Raw genomic sequence first — 25,982 nt, forward strand, 5'->3', positions numbered from 1 at the left:
TGAAGGGAATCCTCCTCCCCCCCCCCCCCCCCCAACCCTCCTCCCCCTCCAATCAACAGTGGACTTTGCCGTTGGTGGGGAGGCTTGCGTGCCTCAGCGATACAGATAGCAGTACCGTAGGTGAAACCACAACGGAGGGGTATCTGTTGAGAGGCCAGACAAACGTGCGGTTCCTGAAGAGGGGCAGCAGACTTTTCAGTAGTTGCAGGAGCAACAGTTTGGATGATTGACTGATCTGGCCTTGTAACACTAACCAAAACGCCTTGCTGTGCTGGTACTGCGAACAGCTGAAAGCAAGCGGAAACTACAGCCGTAATTTTTCCGAGGGCATGCAGCTCTACTGTATGATTAAACGATAATGCCGACCTCTTGGGTAAAATATTCCGGAGGTACAATAGTCCCCCATTCGGATCTCTGGGTGGGGACTACTCAGGAGGATGTCGGTATCAGGAGAGACAAAACTGACGTTCTACAGACCAGAATGTCAGATCCCTTAATCGGGCAGGTAGGTTATAAAATTCAAAAGGGGAAATGGATAGGTTAAAGTTAGATATAGTTGGAATTAGTGAAGTTCGGTGGCAGTTCTCCTGACTTCTGGTCAGGTGAATACAGGGTTATAAATACAAAGTCAAATAATGCTAATGCAGGAAGAGGTTTAATAATGAATAAAAAATAGGAACACAGATATGCTACTATGAACAGAATAGTTTAAGCATTACTGTAGTCAAGATACACACGAAGCCCATGCCTACCACAGTTGTACAAGTTTATATGCCAGCTAGCTCCGCAGATGATGAAGAGTTAAAAAATGTATGTTGCGATAAAAGAAATTATTCAGACAGTTAAGGGAGGTGAAAATTTAATACTCATGGGGGACTGACTGGATTTAGATTGTAGAAAAGGGAAGAGAGGGAAAAGCAGTAGGTGAATATGGACTGGGAGTAAGGAAAGAAAGAGGAAGCCGCCTGGTAGAATTTTGCACAGAGCATAACTTAATCATAACTGAGAATCATGAAGGAAGATTCTGTACGTGGAAGAGACCTGGAGACACTGGACGATTTCAGATAGATTATATAATGGGAAGACAGAGATTTAGGAATCAGTTTTTAAATTGTAAGACATTTCCAGGGGCAGATGTGGATGACCACAATTTATTGGTTATGAACTTTAGATTGAAACTGAAAAATCTTCAAAAAGGTAGGAATGTAAGTAGATGGGATCTGCATAAACTGAAAGGACCATACGTTGTAGAGAGTTTCAGAGAGAGCATTAGGGAACGATTGGCTAGAACAGGGGAAAGAAATACAGTAGAAGAAGAATGGGTAGCTTTGAGAGATGAAATAGTGAAGGCAGCAGAGGATCAAGTAGGTAAAAGCTGAGGGCTAGTAGAAATCCTTGGGTAACAGAAGATACACTGAATTTAATTGACGAAAGGAGAAAATATAAAAATGCAGTAAACGAAGCAGGTGAAAAGTAGTACAAACGTTTCAAAAATGAGATCGATAGGAAATAGAAAATGGCTAAGCAGGGATGGCTAGAGGAGAAATGTAAGAATGTAGAGGCATATATCACAAGGGGTAACATAGATACGGTCTACAGAAAAATTAGAGATCTTTAGAGAAAAGAGAACCACTTGCTTGAACGTCAAGAGCTCAGATTGAAAACCAATCCTAAGCAAATAAGGAAAGCAGAAAGGTGGAAAGAGTATATAGAGGGACTACACAATGGCGATGTACTTGAGTGCAATATTATGGAAATGGAAGAGGATGTTGATGAAGACAAAATGGGAGATATGATACTCCACGAAGAATTTGACGGAGCACTGAAAGACTTAAGTTGTAACAAGTCCCCGAGAGTAGATAGCATTCCATTAGATCTACTGATAGCCTTGGAAGAGCCAGGCATGACAATATTCTTACACCTGGTGAGCAAGATGTATGAAACAGGCAAAATACCTTCAGACTTCAAGAAGAATATAATAATTACAATCCCAAAGAAAACAGGTGTTAACAGATGTGAAAATTACCGAACTATCAGTTTAATCCTCCCCCCCCCCCCCCCCCCATGAACCATGGACCTTGCCGTTGGTGGGGAGGCTTGCGTGCCTCAACGATACAGATAGCTGTACCGTAGGTGCAACCACAACGGAGGGGTATCTGTTGAGAGGCCAGACAAACGTGTGGTTCCTGATGAGGGGCAGCAGCCTTTTCAGTAGTTGCAGGGGATGATTGACTGATCTGGCCTTGTAACACTAACCAAAACGACCTGGTACTGCGAACGGCTGAAAGCAAGGGGAAACTACAACCGTAATTTTTCCCGAGGGCATGCAGCTTTACTGTATGGTTAAATGATGATGGCGTCCTCTTGGGTAAAATATTCCGGAGGTAAAATAGTCCCCCATTCGGATCTCCGGGCGGGGACTACTCAGGAGGACGTCGTTATCAGGAGAAAGAAAACTGGCATTCTACCGATCGGAGCGTGGAATGTCAGATCCCTTAATTGGGCAGGTAGGTTAGAAAATTATAGAAGGGAAATGGATAGGTTGAAGTTAGATATAGTGGGAATTAGTGAAGTTCGGTGGCAGGAGGAACAAGACTTCTGGTCAAGTGAATACAGAGTTATAAATACAAAATCAAATAGGGGTAATGCAGGAGTAGGTTTAATAATGAATAAAAAAATAGGAGTGCGGTTAAGCTACTACAAACAGCATAGTGAACGTATTACAGTGGCCAAGATAGACACGAAGCCCACGCCTACTACAGTAGTACAAGTTTATATGCCAGCTATCTCTGCAGATGATGAAGAAATTGAAGAAATGTATGATGAGATAATAGAAATTATTCAGGTAGTGAAGGAGACGAAAATTTAATAGTGATGGGTAACTGGAATTCGACAGTAGGAAAAGGGAGAGAAGGAAACATAGTAGGTGAATATGGATTGGGGCTAAGAAATGAAAGAGGAAGCCGTCTCGTAGAATTTTGCACAGAGCATAACTTAATCATTGCTAATACTTGGTTCAAGAATCATAAAAGAAGATTGTATACATGGAAGAATCCTGGAGATACTAAAAGGTATCAGATAGATTATATAATGTTAAGACAGAGATTTAGGAACCAGGTTTTAAATTGTAGGACATTTCCAGGGGCAGATGTGGACTCTGACCACAATCTATTGGTTATGAACTGTAGATTAAAACTGAAGAAATTGCAAAAAGGTGGGAACATAAGGAGATGGGACCTGGATAAACTGACTAAACCAGAGGTTGTACAGAGTTTCAGGGAGATCATAAGGGAACAATTGACAGGAATGGGGGAAAGAAATACAGTAGAAGAAGAATGGGTAGCTTTGAGGGATGAAGTAGTGAAGGCAGCAGAGGGTCAAGTAGGTAAAAAGACGAGGGCTAGTAGAAATCCTTGGGTAACAGAAGAAATATTGAATTTAATTGATGAAAGGAGAAAATATAAAAATGCAGTAAATGAAGCAGGCAAAAAGGAATACAAATGTCTCAAAAATGAGATTGACAGGAAGTGCAAAATGGCTAAGCAAGGATGGCTAGAGGACAAATGTAAGGATGTAGAGGCTTATCTCACTAGAGGTAAGATAGATACTGCCTGCAGGAAAATTAAAGAGACCTTTGGAGGAAAGAAAACCACTTGTATGAATATCAAGAGCTCAGATGGAAACCCAGTTCTAACCAAAGAAGGGAAAGCAGAAAGGTGGACGGAGTATATAGAGGGTCTATAGAAGAGCGACGTACTTGAGGACAATATTATGGAAATGGAAGAGAATCTGGATGAAGATGAAATGGGAGATACGATACTGCGTGAAGAGTTTGACAGAGCACTGAAAGACCTGAGTCGAAACAAGGCCCCGGGAGTAGACAACATTCCATTACGGCCTTGGGAGAGCCAGTCCTGACAAAACTCTACCATCCGGTGAGCAAGATGTATGAGACAGGCGAAATACCCTCAGACTTCAAGAAGATTATAATAATTCCAATTCCAAAGAAAGCAGCCGTTGACATATGTGAAAATTACCGAACTGTCAGTTTAATAAGTCACAGCTGCAAAATACTAACGCGAATTATTTACAGACGAATGGAAAAACTGGTAGAAGCGGACCTCGGGGAAGATCAGTTTGGATTCCATAGAAATGTTGGAACACGTGAGGCAATACTGACCTTACGACTTATCTTAGAAGAAAGATTAAGGAAAGGAAAACCTACGTTTCTAGCATTTGTAGACTTAGAGAATGCTTTTGACAAAGTTGACTGGAATACTCTCTTTCAAATTCTAAAGGTGTCAGGGGTAAAATACAGGGAGCGAAAGGCTATTTACAATTTGTACAGAAACCAGATGGCAGTTATAAGAGTCGAGGGGCATGCAAAGGAAGCAGTGGTTGGGAAGGGAGTGAGACAGGGTTGTAGCCTGTCCCCGATGTTATTCAATCTGTATATTGAGCAAGCAGTAAAGGACACAAAAGAAAAATTTGGAGTAGGTATTAAAATCCAGGGAGCAGAAATAAAAACTTTGAGGTTCGCCGATGACATTTTAATTCTGTCAGAGACAGCAAAGGACTTGGGAGAGCAGTTGAACGGAATGGACACTGTCTTGAAAGGAGGGTATAAGATGAACATCAACAAAAGCAAAACGAGGATAATGGAATGTAGTCGAATTAAGTCGGGTGATGCTGAGGGAATTTGATTAGGAAATGAAACACTTAAAGTAGTATTGGAGTTTTGTTATTTGGGGAGCAAAATAACTGATGATGGTCGAAGTAGAGAGGATATAAAATGTAGACAGGCAATGGCAAGGAAAGAGTTTCTGAAGAAGAGAAATCTGTTAATATCGAGTATAGATTTAAATGTCAGGAAGTCGTTTCTGAAAGTATTTGTATGGAGTGTAGCCATGTATGGAAGTGAAACATGGAGAATAAATAGCTTGGACAAGAAGAGAATAGAAGCTTTCGAAATGTGGTGCTACAGAAGAATGTTGAAGATTAGGTGGGTAGATCACGTAACTAATGAGGAGGTGTTGAATAGGATTGGGGAGAAGAGAAGTTTGTGGCACAACTTGACTAGAAGAAGGGATCGGTTGGTAGGACATGTTCTGAGGCATCAAGGAATCACAAATTTAGTATTGGAGGGTAGCGTGGAGGGTAAAAACCGTAGAGGGAGACCAAGAGATGAATACACTAAGCAGATTCAGAAGGATGTAGGTTGCAGTAGGTACTGGGAGATGAAGGAGCTTGCACAGGATAGATTAGCATGGAGAGCTGCATCAAAACAGTCTCAGGACTGAAGACCACAACAACAACAACAACAGTTTAATAAGTCATGGTTGCGAAATACTAACACGAATTCTTTCAAACGAATGCAAAAACTGCTAGAAGCCGACCTCGGTGGAGATTGCATAGAAATGTTGAAACACGCGAGGCAACACTGACCCTGCGACTTGTCTTACAAGATATGTTAAGGAGAGGCAAACCTAAGTTTGCAGTATTTATAGTCTTAGAGAAAGGTTTTCACGATGTTGACTACAATACTCTCTTTCAAATTCTGCAGGTGGCAGGTGTAAAATACAGGGAGCGAAAGGCTATTTAGAATTTGTACAGAAACCAGATGCCAGTTATAAGAGTCTAGGGGCACGAAAGGGAAGCAGTTGTTGAGGATGGAGTGAGGCAGGGTTGTAGCTTATTCCCGATGTTATTCAGTCTGTATATTGAGCAAGCAGTAAAGGAAACAAAAGAAAAATCTTGGAGTAGGAATTAAAATCCACGGAGAAGAAATGAACATTTTGAGATTTGCTGACGACATTGTAATTCTGTCAGAAACAACAAAGGACCTGGAAGAACAGCTGAAGCGAATAGGAGGATATAATAAGACGAACGGCAACAAAAGCAAAATGAAGGTGTTGGAATGTAGTCAACTTAAATCAGGTGATGATGAGGGAATTAAAATAAGAAATGAGTCATTTAAAGTAGTAAGTGAGTTTTGCTATTTTGGAAGCAAAATAATTGATGATGATCGAAGTAGAGAGGATATACAATGTAGACTGGCTATGGGAAGGAAAGCGTTTCTGAAGAAGAGAAATTTGTTAACATCGAGTATAGATTTAAGTGTCAGAAAGTCATTTCTGTAAGTATTGGTATAGAGTGTAGCCTTGTATGGAAGTCAAACATGGACGATAAACAGTGTAGACAAAAAGAGAATAGAAGCTTTCGAAATGTGGTGCTACTGAAGATTGCTGAAGATTAGATGGGTAGATCACGTAACAAATGAGGAGGTACTGAATAGAATTGGGGAGAAGAGGAATTGTGGCACAACTTGACTAGAAGAAGGGATCGGTTGGTAGAACAAGTTCTGAGGCATCAAGGGATCACCAATTTAGTATTGGAGGAAAGCGTGGGTGGTAAAAATCGTAGAGGGAGCCCAAGACATGAACAGACTAAACAGATTCAGAAGGATGTAGGTCGCAGTATTCATTCTGAGATGAAGAGGCTTGCACAGGCTAGAGTAACATGGAGAGCTGCATCAAACCAGTCTCTGGACCACAGCAACAATATGGAGGGAGTGTACAATGATTGCTTAAACGCCCGTGTGCATGCTGGTCGAATCTTGCCTTCACGATCTCTACTGGAGCGATACGTAGGGTTTTGGAGTCGGAGGTGCAAAAATTCTCCTTCGAGCCTGCCTGCAGCTGTCTTCGCCGCAACCACTAAAGCAGTCCAACCCGCTGTAACGGAAAGCGCAGAGTAAATGTGTACTGAAGCACAGTGGTTAAAGGCGGCCAGCCAGCATGGGTTTCCGGCAGCCTGGCACGCTTTACGGGAGCCGCCCAACCTGCTGCACCCGACTAGAGGTTGCGCTGTAAATCTAACGTGACTACAGAACAGCCAGCTGTGTTTTCGCGTGGGTAGTTTCACTGCAGGTCATGTATCATAATGGTTGGAGCAGAAAAATGAACAAGTCAAACGTAAAGAAAATTGAGGAGAAATTAAGAATTGGGGAATGTATACAAGTTACGAAAGAGAGCCAAGGTCCAGCAGAGGAAAAGTCTTCGTGTTTTATATGAGGCAGCTTTCAATAAATCGGTAGGTGTCTCGCAATGCGAATGGTGTAAACAGCTACTAAACACTCATTCAGGGGCCTCGAGTATGTTACGACATTTTAGTAGAAGCAGTTTCCTCACTTCATAAATACACACATAAAAAAACGTTTTGCATCACCCCGGTTCCCATAACTCCTGAAGATAGTCGTTGACTGTGGATATTGTATCACAATCCCTTTTACTGTACAAAGATGTCACTAAACCAACCCAAAGGTGTAAACAACCGAGCTTGAACAGCGCCTACTAGACGGAGGGGGTCCGACAGCTGATCAGTTCCAGCCATTCCACCAGGAAGGAGGTACACGGCTCGTGTTGTCTGTAGTTCAACCATGCCTAGACGGTCAGTACCGCGGTTCGATCGCGTCCGCATTGTTACTTTGTGCCAGCAAGGGCTCTCAACAGGGGAAATGTCCAGGCGACTCGCAGTGAACCAAAGCGATGTTGATCGGATATGGAGGAGATACAGACATGCCTCGCTCAGAGCGCCCAAGGGCTACTACAGCTGTGAATGCCCGCTACCTACGGATTATGGCTCGGAGGAACCCTGACAGCAACGCCACTATGTTGAATAACACTTTTCGTGCAGCCACAGGACATAATGATAAGACACAAACTGTGTGCAATAGGCTGCATGATGCGCAGCTTCACTCCCGACGTCCATGGCGAGGTTCATCTTTGCAACCACGACACCATGCAGCGCCGTACAGATGTGCCCAACAACATACCGAATGGAACGTTCAGGATTGGCATCACGTTCTCTTAACCGATGAGTGTCGCATATGCCTTCAACCATACAATCGTCGGAGACGTGTTTCCAAGCAACCGGGTCAGGCTGAACGTGTTAGACACACTGTCCAGCGAGTGCAGCGAGGTGGACGTTCCCTGCGGTTTTGGGGTGGCATTATGTGTGGCCGACGCACGCCACTGGTGGTCATGGAAGGCGTCGTAACGGCTGTGCGATCCGTGAATGCCATCCTTCGACTGATAGTGCAACCATATCGGCAGCATATTGGCATGGCATTCATTTTCATGGACGACAATTCCCTGTCCCATCGTGCACATCTTGTGAATGACTTCCTTCAGGATGACGACATCGCTCGACTAGAGTGACCAACATGTTGTTCAGACACGAACCCTATCGAAGATGCCTTGGGTAGAATGAAAAGGGCTGTTTATGGACGTAACCTCTGGCGTGCCACAGGGGAGTGTTATGGGACCATTGCTTTTCACAATATATATAAATGACCTAGTAGATAATGTCGGAAGTTCCATGCGGCTTTTCGCGGATGATGCTGTAGTATACAGAGAAGTTGCAGCATTAGAAAATTGTAGCGAAATGCAGGAAGATCTGCAGCGGATAGGCACTTGGTGCAGGGAGTGGCAACTGACCCTTAACATAGACAAATGTAATGTATTGCGAATACATAGAAAGAAGGATCCTTTATTGTATGATTATATGATAGCGGAACAAACACTGGTAGCAGTTACTTCTGTAAGATATCTGGGAGTATGCGTGCGGAACGATTTGAAGTGGAATGATCATATAAAATTAATTGTTGGTAGGGCGGGTACCAGGTTGAGATTCAGTGGGAGAGTGCTTAGAAAATGTAGTCCATCAACAAAGGAGGTGGCTTACAAAACATTCGTTCGACCTATACTTGAATATTGCTCATCGGTGTGGGATCCGTACCAGATCGGTCTGACGGAGGAGATAGAGAAGATCCAAAGAAGAGCGGCGCGTTTCGTCACAGGGTTATTTGGTAACCGTGATAGCGTTACGGAGATGTTTAATAAACTCAAGTGGCAGACTCTGCAAGAGAGGCGCTCTGCATCGCGGTGTAGCTTGCTCGCCAGGTTTCGAGAGGGTGCGTTTCTGGATGAGGTATCGAATATATTGCTTCCCCCTACTTATACCTCCCGAGGAGATCACGAATGTAAAATTAGAGAGATTAGAGCGCGCACGGAGGCTTTCAGACAGTCGTTCTTCCCGCGAACCATACGCGACTGGAACAGGAAAGGGAGGTAATGACAGTGGCACGTAAAGTGCCCTCCGCCACACACCGTTGGGTGGCTTGCGGAGTATAAATGTAGATGTAGATGTAGATCCACTATGAGGGATCTACGCCGAATCGAAGTTGAGGAGTGGGTCAATCTGGACCACCAGTGCCTTGATGAACTTGTGGATAGTATGCCACGACGAACACGGACATGCGTCACTGCAAGAGGACGTGCTACTGCGTATTAGAAGTACCAGTGTGAACAGCAATCTGAACCACCACCTCTGAAGATCTCACTGTATGGTGGTACCACATGCTACGTGTGGTTTTCATGAGCAATAAAAAGGGTGGAAATGATGTTTATGTTGATCTCTAGTCCAGTTTTGTGTACAGGTTCCGGACCTCTCGGAATCGAGGCGATGCAATACTTTTTTTTTATGTGTGTATTTTTAAAGAGGACAAAGGCTTAGTGGCTGACAAATGTGTGGAAATGCGTGACAAAAATTGAGGCCCTTTAGCAGTGAGCCGTGCATGGCTCGTGTTCATGCCATTAATTGTTTGTCATCTTCTATTACAGTAATACCGCCACGTTTTCTTATTCTATTTACTGGCGTCACTAACTTCCTGCCTTACTGTCCGCCCCCGGTAGCTGAGTGGTCAGCGTGACAGACTGTCAATCCTAAGGGCCCGGGTTCGATTCCCGGCTGGGTCGGAGATTTTCTCCGCTCAGGGACTGGGTATTGTGTTGTCCTAATCATCATCATTTCATCCCCATCGACGCGCAGGTCGCCGAAGTGGCGTCAACTCAAAAGACCTGCACCAGGCGAATGGTCTACCCGACGGGAGGCCCTAGCCACACGACATTTGATTTTTCCCTGCCTTACTTGCCCGGGAGTGGCAGCAGCAGCGTGTATCGATAAGCACACTGTCGTACCATTTCTGGATCGACCTACAGTATTTCCGGGTCGTTGTGTGTGGGGCAGTCAGTGAGTGGGAGACGCACCAGCAGTGCAGTCGCGGACGGACCAGCAGTCCAGTCGGTCGGTTGGCGTGGAGCAGCAAGCAGGCCCCCATCGCCCCGAGCCACTGGCGGCTTGCACGCGCAGTTGGATTGTTAGATACTGCATTCCATTGCTATGAAGTTCGTCTTACACTGATCTTGGACATGAAAGTTGAGTCCTCAATATACTATCGAGCCTCAACTGTTTACATTTCATCGTTTGATCCTGGTCGTCGCTTCGTCGCTTTTGGGACATTCCCCGAGCAACAACGTGCGTGTATTTAAGTCGGCTAAGATTCCAGCCGTCTTCCTGTAAAATTTAACTTAATTTATTCCCTGTTATGGAAGTTCACCAGCGGTATTTTCTGCCTTGTGGCCGTTGACGTTCCGGTTACCTGCCCTGGTAGTTGACGTAATTTTAGGCAGTGTATTTTCCTCGTCGTGTTGTTGCTGTCCAGCGCGGCGTGTAGTTCGACAGCTGAGGTGTTGTTGGTCATTGTGGGCGCCAATATTCTGTGTGTCGTGTATAGAAATCTTGTGGTCGCTTTGCTGGTTGCGTGGAGCGGAACTGATTTGGTTGATTGGTCGGTCGGCTGTCTGTCGGTTGGGTTGCCTCCAGATTAAGAAGTAGGTGGACAGGCCAATCCTTGGAAACTTCTGAGCGCTGTTCCTTGTGTGTTATGTAGTCATTTCCCTGTTTGGATTTTAGTTATTTGGTTGATGTCTGGCTTTCAGCCGAGTATCAGTATCTCTTAAATTAATGTTTTTGTCTTGCCCTTAACGCATGAGATTGTTATATTTTTATATGGGGCCTTAAGCCGAATTTTACTGCAGAGGTTTTAAGATAAGGCCTTCTGCCTTTTAGATTGAAACTCTTTGCAGGCCTTAAGCCGTTAAACATATTTAGTTGATATGTGGCCTTCAGCTGAGCACTTGCCCGAGAAAGGCAAAGTTCCCGAGTTCGAGTCTCGGTCCGGCACACAGTTTTAATCTGCCAGGAAGTTTCATATCAGCACACACTCCGCTGTAGAGTGAAAATTTCGTTCTAGAAGAAGATTAATTTAAGAGATATTAAAACTCGGCTGAAGGCCGCTCACTAACAAATTTAATGGCTTAAGCCCTAGAAGAAGAGTTTCAGTTTTAACGGGCAGAAGGCCGTATCCTAAAACATTTCATATAAAATAAAAAATAACAATCTCATGCCTTAAGGGCAAGACAATGACATTAATTTAAGAGATCACGTGTTAAATTAATGTCATTGTCTTGCCCTTAAGGCATGAGATTGTTACAAAATAAAAAATAACAATCTCATGCCTTAAGGGCAAGACAATGACATTAATTTAACACGTGATCTCTTAAATTAATGTCATTGTCTTGCCCTTAAGGCATGAGATTGTTATTTTTTATTTTATATGAAATGTTTTAGGATACGGCCTTCTGCCCGTTAAAATTGAAACTCTTCTTCTAGGGCTTAAGCCATTAAATTTGTTAGTGAGCGGCCTTCAGCCGAGTTTTAATATCTCTTAAATTAATCTTCTTCTAGAACGAAATTTTCACTCTACAGCGGAGTGTGTGCTGATATGAAACTTCCTGGCAGATTAAAACTGTGTGCCGGACCGAGACTCGAACTCGGGAACTTTGCCTTTCTCGGGCAAGTGCTCTACCAACTGAGCTACCCAAGCACGACTCACGTCCCGTCCTCACAGCTTTACTTCTGCCAGTACCTCGTCTCCTACCTTCCAAACTTTACAGAAGCTCTCCTGCGAACCTTGCAGAACTAGCACTCCGGAAAGGCAAAGTTCCCGAGTTCGAGTCTCGGTCCGGCACACAGTTTTAATCTGCCAGGAAGTTTTAATCTTCTTCTCTTGCCCTTAAGGCATAAGATTGTTATGCTTTTGAATGGGGATTTCAGCCCAATTTGCATGAAATGTTTTAAGATAAGGCCTTCTGCCTATTGATGGAAACTCTTCTTATTGCTTAATATGCGACCTCCAGCCTAGTTCCATTAAAATTATATTGCAAAGGCCTTCAGCCGATTAGATTGACGATTTAGAAAATATTCTTGGGTGAAACCTCAAGAAGAACCTTGTATTTCAATTTGATTAAGCCTTGTGTCTTGGATTTTGAATGTGGTCTTCAGCCGATCTAAAGTTAATCAGATGAGGTCGACTAAAGTTTTGAGTGTTTTGTATCCTTGTTGTAATATTGTGTGTTGATAAATGACGTTTTTATGGTGAGTGCAACTGACAGGATTTCATTTTGGCCCCTTTCCACAACCTAATCCGCTCTGTCCTCCTAGCCCAGGCATTTCAAGCAGTATACAGGCTTTCCATACTTAGGTCAAACATTGATTGACACGGGAAGAATACATGGCTCAGTGGATATTAAAAACTATATTCTGGTAGTATGCAACGCAGTGTGAAAAAAGCTTACTATGAAAGAAATGATTCGTTTTTCATCATGTACATTTTAGATTAACGTGATATGAAAAACGAACTTTGTGTTTCCTAAACATTTGGGGAATTTAAAATGAATTATTTCGGCCACTTAGCGAATCCACAGTACACATACTGGCAACAGTAATTAAAATTGGTATAAAAGATCTCACACATGGCTGAAACACACTAAGGTTACAGAAACTAAACTTTCAAAACGTTACTTTACTTGGCGTTGCAGTATAATAGGCATCTTCAGTTCTTAAGTGCAAAGAATCTCGATTTTCAGAGATGGTTCTGCTTACTACAGAAAACATGTTTTAGAGGTGACCTGGTAATGGTTTGATTTAACGATAGCTATTACTAGTCGAAATTGGGTGATGTTGCAGACAGAACTGTCCCTATTGAAATAAATAAATAAGCTCGAAATACGCCGAAGTGAAAAAAAAGGAAAAATAAAATCCCCAGTTTTCTGGCCTTAGTGACCCAGAATGAATATATGCCTGCCTGGCTAACAAGTAAGCATCGAATCTGTACAGCTCTGTCTCTAACATATTCCTAGATTCATTACTTAAAAACGATAGTTTTCGCCTGTCTTCAGGCGCTTGCCACTGCAGTGCTTTCAGGACCTATGTGACTCTCTACACACAATACTTTATTTCAGATAACTGCATCATCTGCACAAAGTAGCTGGAAGAAAGCACAGTTCACTCTCGTCCACTAGAAGGGTAACAAAAGTGACTACCGTCCTACATCCTTGACAAACTCTTGCTGTAGAATCTCAGAAGATATTCTGAGCTTAAAGGGAATGAGATATCTCAGACTAAATTGTCTCCTCCATTCTCACCACCACGGATTCGGTCATGCGAAAGCGAACTCGCGCTTTTGCCACATGACACCCTGAAAGACACGTCTCAAGGCGGACAGATAGACACAGTACTTCTTTACTTCCGAAAATAATTTGGATCGTTACTACCACTACGCTTGTTAACGAAAGTACGAAGTACGCAGTATCTAATGGAATTTGAGTCTGGACTGAGGATTTCTTGCTATGGAGGACGCACCGTGTTATCTTGGATGAAGAGTCATCGTGTGGGCTTATACCAAAAAGAACTAACAGGGGAGATACAAAGAAGGGCTTATGCATAATCATAGATTTGTTTCACCGCTAGGACAGAGTCACGGAGATGCTCCAATACTGAAGAGACAGACACTTGGGGGGAGATGCAGACAATCCCGTGATAGCTGCTCACAAACGTTCAAGAACTAGTTTTAAGTGAGGAATCTACAAATGTACTACAATCTTCAATGTATCCCTCTGTAGGTATCGGAAAGGGAACAGTGGGAAGTATCCTCTGCCATGCACTTCACAGTGGTTTGCCCAGTATGTACGTCGTCGCAGGTGCAGGCGACAGAGTCACCACCAGCTAGTTTCGATTCCGATGAAGGACACGGTGCTCCGATGTGACGTATGCTATTCACTTTCTGTTTTTGAAGAACGTCTTTTAACTCCTCCACAAAATAAAGCAGTGGTGTCAGATCACGAAAACATACCGGCTGTTTTAAAGGTCCTCTTGAGAAAAATTGGGGCCATTGAACACACATAAGCTGTGGAATGTCCAAATAAAATGTCATCATCGTCATTTTCTTGAGCCTTTGTCCCACTTCAACGCATGGTCGGCCCTGTTACTATGGCCGGATGCCCTTCCTGTCACCACCTTGTACCCTTGGGACAGAAGTAGTGTACCCCAGCTGTCTGCGTCTAGTGTAAGCCATAAAATGGTGTGAACGTTTTCAAATGTCTGCAAGTCGTGTAACTGAGGCGGGAAATGGTGTCCAGCTAGGTATTCATCTAGTGAGATGCGGAAAACCGCCTAAAAACGATATCCAGGTTGTCTGGCACACCGGCCCTCGTCGTTAATCCGCCAGGCGGGTTCGATCTGGGGCCAGCGCGCCTACCTGAGTCCAGGAAGCATCGCATTAGCGCTCCTGGCTAACTTGGCGGGTGAACGTCCAAATAAAAAGTATTACACATCAAATAGCGAACGTCGTTCATGAGAGTTCCAGTTTTAAAAGTTTTGAATTTAGAGGGAGGGAACGCACAGTAATACAAAAAAGATCTGTTAAAGTCAAATACAACGAAGATAGAAGAAAACTTAGATTCCTAGTTCCATATATAGTAGGAGAAGAGAAGTAGAACAAATTATTGTGAAATTTCAATTAAGAGCCGTTAGTTCATGTATATCTGAAACGGGAAAATAATCCAAAAAAATGGTTCAAATGGCGCTGAGCACTATGGGACTTAACATCTATGGTCATCAGTCCCCTAGAACTTAGAACTACTTAAACCTAACTAACCTAAGGACAGCACACAACACCCAGCCATCAGGAGGCAGAGAAAATCCCTGACCACGCCGGGAATCGAACCCGGGAACCCGGGCGTGGGAAGCGAGAACGCTACCGCACGACCACGAGATGCGGGCAAAATAATCCAGGAAGAGTATTTTCAATGAAGACAGAGGAAGAATATTTTCAGTGCAGCCAAGAAGACTAATATTACTGCACTCAAAGATGGTGGTTCTCGGCTTTTTGTGGTAATTAGAAAAAGGTATAGAGACAAATTTAAATATACAGATACCACAGTCCATTCCTAAGTGCATCTGCCATCAGGTGAATGTTGATTTATAATATAAGGCTATGATAAAACTGCAAGTGCGCCAAACAAAACGAAAGTGCCCAGTAGAGTCCGATGAAACAGCTGGAAGCAAACTGCCATCTGTGAGACACGCGTTAATGATTTCAGCTAATGTTTCTCGAGAGTGTAAATTAACTGTGCGTCACAGGGGCTCACCACCTGTACCGGAAGTGATGATCATTGGGAAAGAACATGAATGCCAACAAAGGTGCTGAGAAACTGCGAACCAAAATTAGAAGCTTATTAACACTAGGGGTAAATACAGAAAACGTTCTGGAAGCTCGTCAAAGGTTCATAAGCTAAAACAAACATATTTTATGCGAAAATCTTGAAGAGACAGAATGTGCTCATGCTTTGAATATTATTACTATTGCACACTGAAGGGCCAAAGAAACTGGTAGAGGCATGCGTATTCAAATAAAGAAATACGTAAAAAGGCAGAATACGAACGCCTGCCTAAGACAGTAAGTGTCTGGAGCAGTTGTTAGATCGATTACTGCTGCTGCAATGGCAGGTTATCAAGATTTAAGTGAGTCTGAAAGTAGAGTTACAGTAGGCGCACGAGCGATGGGGGGAAAAAATGACTCTGAGCACTATGGGACTTACCTTCTGAGGTCATCAGTCCCCTAGAACTTAGAACTACTTAAACCTAACTAACCTAAGGACATCACACACAGCCATGCCCGAGGCAGGCGGTCGCGCGGTTCCAGACTGTAGCGCCTAGAACCGCTCGGCCACCTCGGCCGGCTGAGCGATGGGAAACGGCATCTCCGAGGTAGCGATGAAGTGGTGATCTTCCCGTACGATTATTTTACGAGTGTACCGCGAATAACAGGAATGTGGTAAAACATCAAATCTCCGACATCACTGCTGCCGGAAAAAGATCCTACAAGAACGGCACCAACGACGACTGAAGAGAATCGTTCAGCGTGACAGAAGTGCAATCCTTCAGCAAATTGCTGTAGATTTCAATGCTGGGCCATCAACAAGCGACAGCGTGCGAAAGATTCAACGAAATATCATCGATATGGGCTTTCGGAGCCGAAGGCTCTGTAATGGTGTGGGGCGTGTGGAGTTGAATTGATATATGACCCCTGATACGTCTATATATGACTCTGACAGCTGACACGCACATTAACATCCTTTCTAATGACCTGCATCCATTCATGCCCATTGTGCATTCCGTCGGACTTGGGCATTTCCAGCAGGACAATCCGACACCCCACACGTCCAGAATTGCTACAGAGTGGCTCCAGGAACACTCTTCTGAGTTTAAACACTTCCGCTGGCCACCGAACTCCAGACATAAACATTATTGACCATATCTGCGATGCCTTGCAACGTGCTGTTTAGAAGAGATCTCTACCCCTCGTAATCTTACGGATTTATGGACAGCACTGCTCCAGTACTACTTCAGACATTAGTCGCGTCCACGCCACTTCGTGTTGCGGCACTTCTGCGTGCTCGCGAGGGCCCTACACGATATTAGGCAGGTGTACCAGTGTCTTTGGTTCTTCAGTGTAGAAGATAGCCGTTTTTGGTGAGACAACAGCTGAAAAGAAAGAGCTGATGTTCAAGCATGGAATCTGTCATCGGTTACTTGAGAAAGAGAATTTCTGAGCGAGCAGACAGCCACGAAGAGCGATGAACGAAGCGAATACGAAATTCATATATTACGTTGTCATGTATTTCTTTGCTTATAAATTTTGCACATAAACATATTTGAAAATGGAAGAAAGAAATGTTCGTTAATCACTCTATGCTGTTAATTTTACGAATGTTTCGATCTTTTAAGTTACTACAGGAAAGAACAGGCAAAAGTTGTCTATGAAGCATCCACTGAATAGAGTTTTCAGTCCTGTGTTAAGCATTAGTTTTTACGCAACTGCGTCAAATACTGGATCTTTTAGAGTTGCATGTGTTTTAACTATTTTCGAAAAATCTCTCATATTTATCTTGGAGGTGTAAGAAACACGAATTTTGAAGACAAGACGGGTTATAAAAACCACAGGAATTACTACACCAATCCTGAAAAATATTTCAAGACACTAGTTCCGTAATTAATGTTAATGAATTATGTTTATAACCCGGAATTCGGCACGCAAAGTCAAGGAATGTTTGTATCAAGTTGATCCTCGACTTTTCCTTCAGAGAACAGCAACCTAGAGAAGACAATATTGATGAATTAGAATTAATTGTGGTTTCTCTGGTGGAAGCATCATCTCATGCAAGATAGATAGCGAAAGCTGTTTACTGCTCAAAACTTTTTATGTTCGTGATGAATTTGAAGAATCACGTCAAGGAGAAAATGCAAACTGTCCTTATCACAGTGTGTGTCAAAGCATGATTCTGTGTGCTTTTCGAAACCGAAGCAGAGTATCTGAACTCCTTATTTCTTCAAAACATTAAAATAATCAGATTGTCGATTATAATATATACCGGGAGGTTTTATAAAAAAAATTAATTACTTATCATACCTGTCTCCTGTTTTCTGTCTTCTGCCAAGGATCTTATTTTCCCTTCTGAAACAAAAATAAAAATGATCAGCGTAGTTCGTGACAGAACCATCATAGAAAGATGTTAAAACAGCTGTAATAGGAATCGATCACATCCCACAAATTAGTAAAAAAGAATTGTTTCTTTTTCATTAGAAACAAATCCCATTATTAACAGAATTGATCTGTGTGTCACATTCTTTAAAAAATTGTTTCCCAGTCTAATGGAAATGAAATTTCCACAGTCTCTCTACACATATTTAATAGACTGGAATTTGTAAATGATCCAGCCGAGAGAGTTGGCAAACACATGGAGAGTACAATAAATAGTTTACGTAAAACGAGAAACAGAAGCAGCAAGTAATCCAGGATGCACCTATGTATCGGCGTACAGGGTGATTACAATTAAATTTCAAAACGCTGTATAAATAACATAACTGGTCGAATGACGTCAAATTGCAACGCAATATTTTCGGAGAAGTGGGAAAACGTATGCCAGAAGAAAAAAAACAGTGTTTAAAGTGATCAATAGATGACCTTGTATGGGTTACAATACGTAAATGAAAATACCTGTCCTGCGCACGACCCATTAAAGTTGGTATAACACGCCGGGTACACGGCTTTTCCTTCTTTCGCGTCTGCGAGGTTCGCCATGACTGTCTCAATGAAAGATCGCCCTCTTCTTGTAAAGCTGTATTACAAGAATGATGACTGTGCACACGTCGCTCTGCAGAAGTTACGGACACTGAAAGGTTTGAAAAAAAAAGGCGTTGGTCCGATGATTGCCATGGGTCTGGAGAAAATAATTCGGAAATTCGAAAAGACAGGTTCTTTTGGTGTGCAATGTGGTAGAGAGAGGAAACGAATTGATTCGACGTCAGTGTAAGCAGTGGCCACAGCAATGCAGGTGGAGACGAGTGGTGGTGTGCAAACTTATAGTGCACGGAGAATTGCCCGCAAATTGGACATACCGACCGGCCTGTGTGACCGAGCGGTTCTAGGCGCTTCAGTCTGGAACCGCGCGACCGCTACGGTCGCAGGTTCGAATCCTGCCTCGGGCATGGATCTGTGTGATGTCTATAGGTTAGTTAGGTTTAAGTAGTTCTAAGTTCTAGGGGACTGATGACGTCAGATGTTAAGTCCCATAGTGCTCAGAGCTATTTCAACCATTTTTGGACATACCCTTGAGCACGGTGAGTAAAATCCTAAGAAACATCCTTCTTGCTCATCCATTAAAAATTACCCATGCGCACGTGTTTCTTCCTGTTGACGTGCCGGCAAGAAAGACCTTTGCTTTAGAATTTCTTGATTGCGTGGAAGTGGACAATGATGTGCAGTGGAAGATTTTGTGGACAGACGAAGCCCACTTCCATCTGACAGGATATGTCAATACACAGAATTGTCGAATATGGGCAACGGAAAATCCACACGCAAATCAACCAGTACTACTTTATCCTGAAATGGTCACTGTGTGGTACGAGTTTACGGCATCATTTGTCATAGGCCCATATTTTTTCGAAGAGATGCTTCCGGTTCTGTTACCTGGACCGTCACTAGTAAGCGCTATGGGTGTCTTTTGCGCAATCACGTTATTCCAGCTCTCCAACAGTGTGTGGATGGGATCATTTTTATCCAAGATGGCGTACCACCGCGCATTGAAAATCCAGTTAAGCAGCTGCTGCAGCGCCACTTCGGAAATACTAGAATTATCAGCCGCCATTTCTCTACAGCCTGACCGTCCCGGTCACCTGATCTTAACCCGTGTGACTTCTGGCTGTGGGGCTATCTGAAAGATGTTGTGTTCAGTGTTCCGATGCTAACTTAGCTGCATTGAAGGCACGCATTGCGCAACACATTCTGAATGTGACCGCGGAAACACTTCGATCAGTTGTGGAACACGCTGTTTCTCGATTTCAACTTGTTGCAGAAAACGGTGGACAGCATACTGAACATGTTTTGCGCCAGTCACATGGAAATTAATAATCTGATTTGATTTTGATTGATGATATTTATACGGTTTTTGGCCTCAGGACAATTAAAAACCTATGTGATTCATGCTTTTTTGCGGTTTTTGGCCTCAGGAGAACTAAAAACCGATGTGTGAGAGGGTTTTTAAGCTGTTTTTGGCCTAAGGACAATTAAAAACCGAATTTTCCCATCCGATGTGATATAACCTTGCCGTGGTGGATGGGCTTACATACCTAACAGTATCACACCTGTACACCCATGCACACTGAGTAGTACAGTTTGTTTAACGTCAAATGTACACCTTAGGGATAGTTGTACGTCACGCGGGATTAGCCGAACGGTCTAAGGCGCTGCAGTCATGGACTGTGCAGGTGGTCCCGGCGGAGGTTCGAGTCCTCCCTCGGGCATGGCTGTGTGTGTGTGTTTGTCCTTAGGATAATTTAGGTTAAGTAGTGTGTAAGCTTATGGACTGATGGTTCAAATGGTTCAAATGGCTCTGAGCACTATGGGACTCAACATCTTAGGTCATAAGTCCCCTAGAACTTAGAACTACTTAAACCTAACTAACCTAAGGCCATCACACACACCCATGCCCGAGGCAGGACTCGAACCTGCGACCGTAGCAGTCCCGCGGTTCCGGACTGCAGCGCCAGAACCGTATGGACTGATGACCTTAGCAGTTAAGTCCCATAAGATTTCACACACATTTGAACGTTTGATAGTTGTATGATTCATTCATTTGCAGTCAACCACCATTAAATTATGATGCTTACAGTGCCATCTATTGAATTTGTAAGTATTTATTTTTCTTCTGCCGTACGTTTTCCACCTTCTTCGATAATATTCCGTTGCGATTTGCCGTCATTCTGACCAGAGGTGTTATTTCTGCAGCAGTTTGAAAGTGTAATTATAATTACCCTGTAGGTTTCCAAGGCATATTCTTTATTTATTTATTCGAATGAACTTGAGCACATTGCAATAATAACATAAAAAATATAATTGCTATTGAAAACTTAAAGTTAGAAATATCTACTTCGCCTATTGCACTTTTTTCTCACAAACACACGTCAGTATGAACCATCCATTCCAATGCTTCGCTGGTGCAGTCGTGGATGTCTTGTAACATACCACTGAAAAATATATTGAAGCAGTTATTTGCTCTTCAGCCCCACATTGGTCACATCGAGAGCATTCTGAAGCTGCCCACTGAGCCAGGCTCTTGTTGCAAGTACCACGGTTTGTGCGAATCCTGGTAATGTTGCACCACTGTCCTCTGGGAAGGGAAAATCCAGGTACCTGCAGAGTTGGGTCGGTCAGCAGTAGGTTGGCGAGTGCTACAGGTGAATGTCTGGACTTCAGTCTCAGTTGCTGCCGTTTAAGGAAATCTGCAGGAACATGACTGCGAAGGGTAGGTTGGCATTACATTTTTCCAACTGTGATTTGAGGCCTGCCGGTCGTCTAGTTTGCAGAGATGCAATGTTATTCGGTAAGGGTAACCACTAATAGTTGTCAGCCGTGGCGGGAGTTGGCACCAGTAGTATCTCTGACAGGAGTACGATCGATTTCCTTGTGCAGAGGTTTGTCTTTGGGCTTGGGCCGACTCCAGATATAATGGAGTGGCGACCGCGAGTAGGAAGAGAGGACACAACGCTTGAGAACGGAACACAGCAGAGCGCGAGTCGGTGATTGGCTGGTGGACAGAAGCGAAGACGGCGTACCTGAGGCCGGGCGGCGGTTGTCACGTGGTTGTACTGGAGTTGGCCGGCGCTGTGCATTCTCCGGCAATCTCGTGAGCTGTGGATGTGCCTGCTTCCTTGAAGGGATACGCTGTTATGGTCTTGCGATGCCCCAGCATCGAGACACCTAGTTAAGTACGCTAATGACTAAGAGCGCTTAGTTAACTATGATTTTGATCGCTCTTGGTACAGTAAGACGTTGCACGACATGTGATGTGATTATTGCTCGATTTCATTTGAGGCCTCCTACTAAGCGTGTGCTCTGCTTCTGCATAATATTGATGTATTTGCAGATGTGTGTCATTAAGATCTAGTGAGTGCCGGTTCTCGTGAGTCATTTCATTTCCCACTCTTAGTGTTTGTTTACGAAGTACTGTTTCACTTAAAGAAAGCACTTCCTAATGAAATTAGTTGTCGTTTAGCCTGGATGTTATAAAGTTAATTTAATGGCCAATCTCAAATGTTAAGGTTCAGAAAGGTTTCTCTGCGTTTTGTTGTTGGGTGTGGTCTGTGTTTCAGTGAGCTGAGGCAGCAGTCAACCGAAGCGCAGAGCTTCCGTTTAGATTACAAGTTTGGTTTATGGGCGGTGGACTTCGCCTGAGCTGGTGTGTTATTCTTCGGTAGCGTTTGCTTGGTTCAGATTTTGGTGGTCTACTTGACGTGGGGTTGCTAACGGAGTCACGTCTTGATTTGAAGTTAAGTATTACTTCGCTCAGTCGGTTCCACCGTTCGTAGTTGCTTGGACCTTGCTCCTGTTGTTACACATTTATCATTGTACAAAATTGTAGCTTTCTATGCCCTAAAAGTCCATCTTATAAGTCAATGGGTATTTTAATAATTTCGACTTTGCTCTGCAAGATTGCCCCAGTTAAGTTCAATAAATACGTTTTAAATATTCGTGTTAAGGTTGAGGCTTTGTGTCAACTCTTATTTTCCATGTAGTGTTAAAGTTTGGAATTGAAAGGGTCTTAAATAATGTGTCTTAACTAGAGTTGTTTGTTAAAGTTATAGTTAAATTCAGCCTCAGTGGCTTCTGTCAATTTTGGTGGGAAATCGTGGGCTACATCTAATGTTAAAGTTTGGAACTGAAAGGGTCCTAAGTAATGTGTCTTAAGTAGAGTTGTTTGTTAAAGTTATTTATTAACTTGCTTATGATTTATGTAATGAATGTCTCGTAAATAATCCTGCCTAAGTGGTGTCTGTCAAATTTGATGTGAGATTATTTTGGGTAGTTAATAAACTCACTGGAACTGAAATGTTCACTTTATTGGGTCAGCCCTTCCACCCTCTTTAGATTTAAATGTTAAACAAAACAGCTGTTAAGTAAACCCGTAAAAAGTTCCAATTACAGTTCTCATTGTCTAGTTTAGGTGTTTGACTACAAGGTTGGTATGACAGATATTGATCCAGAAAAGAGTAGTATGCTGCAGTTAAGTTTACGATAGCTATTGCGCTAATTCTTAAGGTTTCGACAGTAGTATTCCACAACGTATTTCGCCACCTTCTGAATCATATTAGGTCTGGTTAGTCAGTAAGTTTTAGATCAGTGCATATAAAAAGACCTTATCAAAGAATAAAATTTTCAAAATAAAATTTAATTATTCATCGTATTTGTCTTACTAATGTTCTGCGTAATCAAACATTGGATACTCCACATTGGAATATCATAGGAAAAGGATAGATTACTACTCACTGTGAAGATGACCCACTGAGATGCAGTCAAGCAAAATGAAAGATCGTCAAACGCTATAGCCTTCGGCCAAGGCCTCCTTCAGCAAAGAAAACACACACACATTCACACAAGCAAGCGTACCTAAAACATACAGGATCACTACCACATGCAGCTCCAACCAGAATTCGACTGTCACGTGAACAGCAGTCTGAAGTGGGGTGAGGAAGGGAGATGAATAGAGGAACATGAATGCTGTCTGGTAGGGCATGCAGCAACTACCTGCCTGATGAGACTGCCAAGCATAGCGTCGGCAGGTGGGGTGTGAGAGGGAAACAAGTGGAGTGGTAAAGGAGAGTTGTAGGGAAGGGGACAGGACAGGCAGATGCATTGGCAGAAGGTGACCCACAATGAACGTGATGGATGTGAAAACGGAGGAAGTGATAACAGAGGTGTGTAGGGTGTGGGGAAAGGAGGTTACCATAGGTTGAGGCAAGGAGGCGCGGAGAATGTGTTGTAAGGGTAACTAACATCTGCGCATTGCAGAAAAGCTGGTGCTGAAATGAAGGATCCAGATGGCCTGGGTTGTGAAGTAGCCTCTGAAATCAAGAATGTAATATTCAGCATGTTGGGCCACAGTGTGATCTACTTTGCTCCTGATAATAGTTTGGTGGTGGACATTCATTCCTGGTGGACAGCAGGTTCGTAATCATATATACATAAAAAACTGTGGAATGATCGCAGCAGAGCTGGTATATGATATGACTAAATTGGTGGCACAGCAATGAGCATCTGCATGGCACCCTCCTATGCCAACGTGTTTATGGGTAATTTAGAGAAACCTTCCTTGCCTCCTAAACCCCTGGGAAGATTCAGGTTCACTGGTAATATCTTTATGATCAGGACTCAGGGCCAAGACACCATATCCTCATTCCTTCATGACCTCAGCACCCTATGTCGGCCAGAGTGGCCGAGCGGTTCTGGGCACTACAGTCTGGAGCCGCGCGACCGCTACGGTCGCAGGTTCGAATCCTGCGTCGGGCACTGATGTGTGTGTTGTCCTTAGGTTAGTTAGGTTTAAGTACTTCTAAGTTCTAGGGGACTGATGACCTCAGTAGTTAAGTCCCATAGTGCTCAGAGCCATTTTTTTTTAACCTCAGCACCTTATCTCCTATTAACTTTACTTGTTCTCCTCAACCCAGAATACCATCTTCCAGGATGTTGACCTCCTCCTCTCGATGATTCCATCCAATCCTCTGTCCACATTAAATTCACCAACCACTAGGAACGCCTGCACTTTGACAGCTCACATCCCATCCACACCAAAAAATCCCTCCCATACAGCCTGGCCACCCAGAGACAGTGTATTTGCAGTGACAAGAACTCTCTTTCCCAGTATGCTGAAAGTCACACCAAGGCCTTCACAGACACACACTATCCCTAAGACCTAGTCAGCCAAACAAATTTCCCATGCCATTTTGCCAGACACCTCCAATCCTCCCACCATCCCTAAGACCCCTTCGTCACCCAATATACCCCTACACTAGAACAACTGAACCATCCCCTTTGTCAAGGCTTTTATTATCTATTATTGTGTCCCAAAACGAGCGATATCCTATCCCAGCTCCTTCCCACCGCTCCTAAAGTTGCGTTCTGTCACCCACCGAACCTCCACATCATCCTTGTCCATCCCAACCCCTTGCCACAGGAATCATATCCATGTGGAAGACCAAGGTGTGAGACCTGCCCAATCCACCCACCTGGCACTTCCTATTCCAGTCCTGTCACAGGCTAATCTTACCTGATAAAGGCTTGGCCACCTGTGAGAGCAGCTGTGTCGTATACCAACTCTGTTGCAATGATTCCACAGCTTTTTTATGTTGTGATTACCAATGAGGTGTCTGTGAGAATGAACTGCCACAGCCAGACTATGACCAACAGCAAAGTAGATCACCCTGTGAACCAAGCTGCAACAGAACATAATGTTGTGGATTGGCTGGAGAGCCAACTCAGGAATACTAAAGGAAGCCGAAAGGCACGCGTTTTAGCTCACGCTGGCTGGCGTGAGGTCTGGAACAGGACAGGGAAATTAGACTTTAGAAAAGCGGACGTAGCTGATGGAATACTTAACTTTAATCCATTAATGGTGAACGACGGTCTGACGGTACATGCATCACAAGATCAATAGCAACTGCTAATGGCGCCTTGCTAGGTCGTAGCAAATGACTTAGCTGAAGGCTATGCTAACTACCGTCTCGGCAAATGAGAGCGTATTTTGTCAGTGAACCATCGCTAGCAAAGTCGGTTGTACAACTGGGGCGAGTGCTAGGAAGTCTCTCTAGACCTGCCGTGTGGCGGCGCTCGGTCTGCAATCACTGATAGTGGCGACACGCGGGTCCGACGTATACTAACGGACCGCGGCCGATTTATAGGCTACCACCTAGCAAGTGTGGTGTCTGGCGGTGACACCACACATAACATGCTTGATACCACTGGCTGATTCACGACCCAGGCCATCTGCATCCTCCCCTCCATCACTAGCTTTTCTGAAAAATGCAGATGGGAGCAGTCCTTACAATACATTCTCTGCTCCTCAAATTATCCTAGCCTCAACGTGTGATAACCTACTGTCCCCACATCTCCATCCAAGAGTTTCTGCCCTCTGTCTCAACACTTCCTCCTTTTTCATATCGTTCACCCTCATTGTGTGCCACCCTCTGCCAATGTACCCATCTTTCCCACTCCACTTGTTTTCCCCTCAAACCCCACCTGCCAACGCCATGCCATGCAGTGTTGCCAGGCTACAATCTAGTCCATGCACAATCTACCAGGCAGCGCTCTTCTCCCACCCACACCCTGCTACCGCTTCCCCTACTTC

General features: G+C 43.7%; 1 protein-coding gene across 2 annotated transcripts in view; it reads right to left on the bottom strand.

The window, feature by feature from the left end:
* LOC126484624 (venom dipeptidyl peptidase 4-like) overlaps positions 1–25,982 on the bottom strand; it is a 348,388-nt gene that overhangs the window by 204,646 nt on the left and 117,760 nt on the right. For both annotated transcript variants that reach the window (XM_050108208.1, XM_050108207.1), the window contains exon 6: positions 17,714–17,758. In XM_050108208.1, coding sequence (XP_049964165.1) covers positions 17,714–17,758 — 45 coding nt within the window. The remainder of the gene's footprint in view (positions 1–17,713; positions 17,759–25,982) is intronic.

This window comes from Schistocerca serialis, chromosome 6 (genome assembly GCF_023864345.2).
Source record: "Schistocerca serialis cubense isolate TAMUIC-IGC-003099 chromosome 6, iqSchSeri2.2, whole genome shotgun sequence".
NCBI classification, from domain to species: domain Eukaryota; kingdom Metazoa; phylum Arthropoda; class Insecta; order Orthoptera; family Acrididae; genus Schistocerca; species Schistocerca serialis.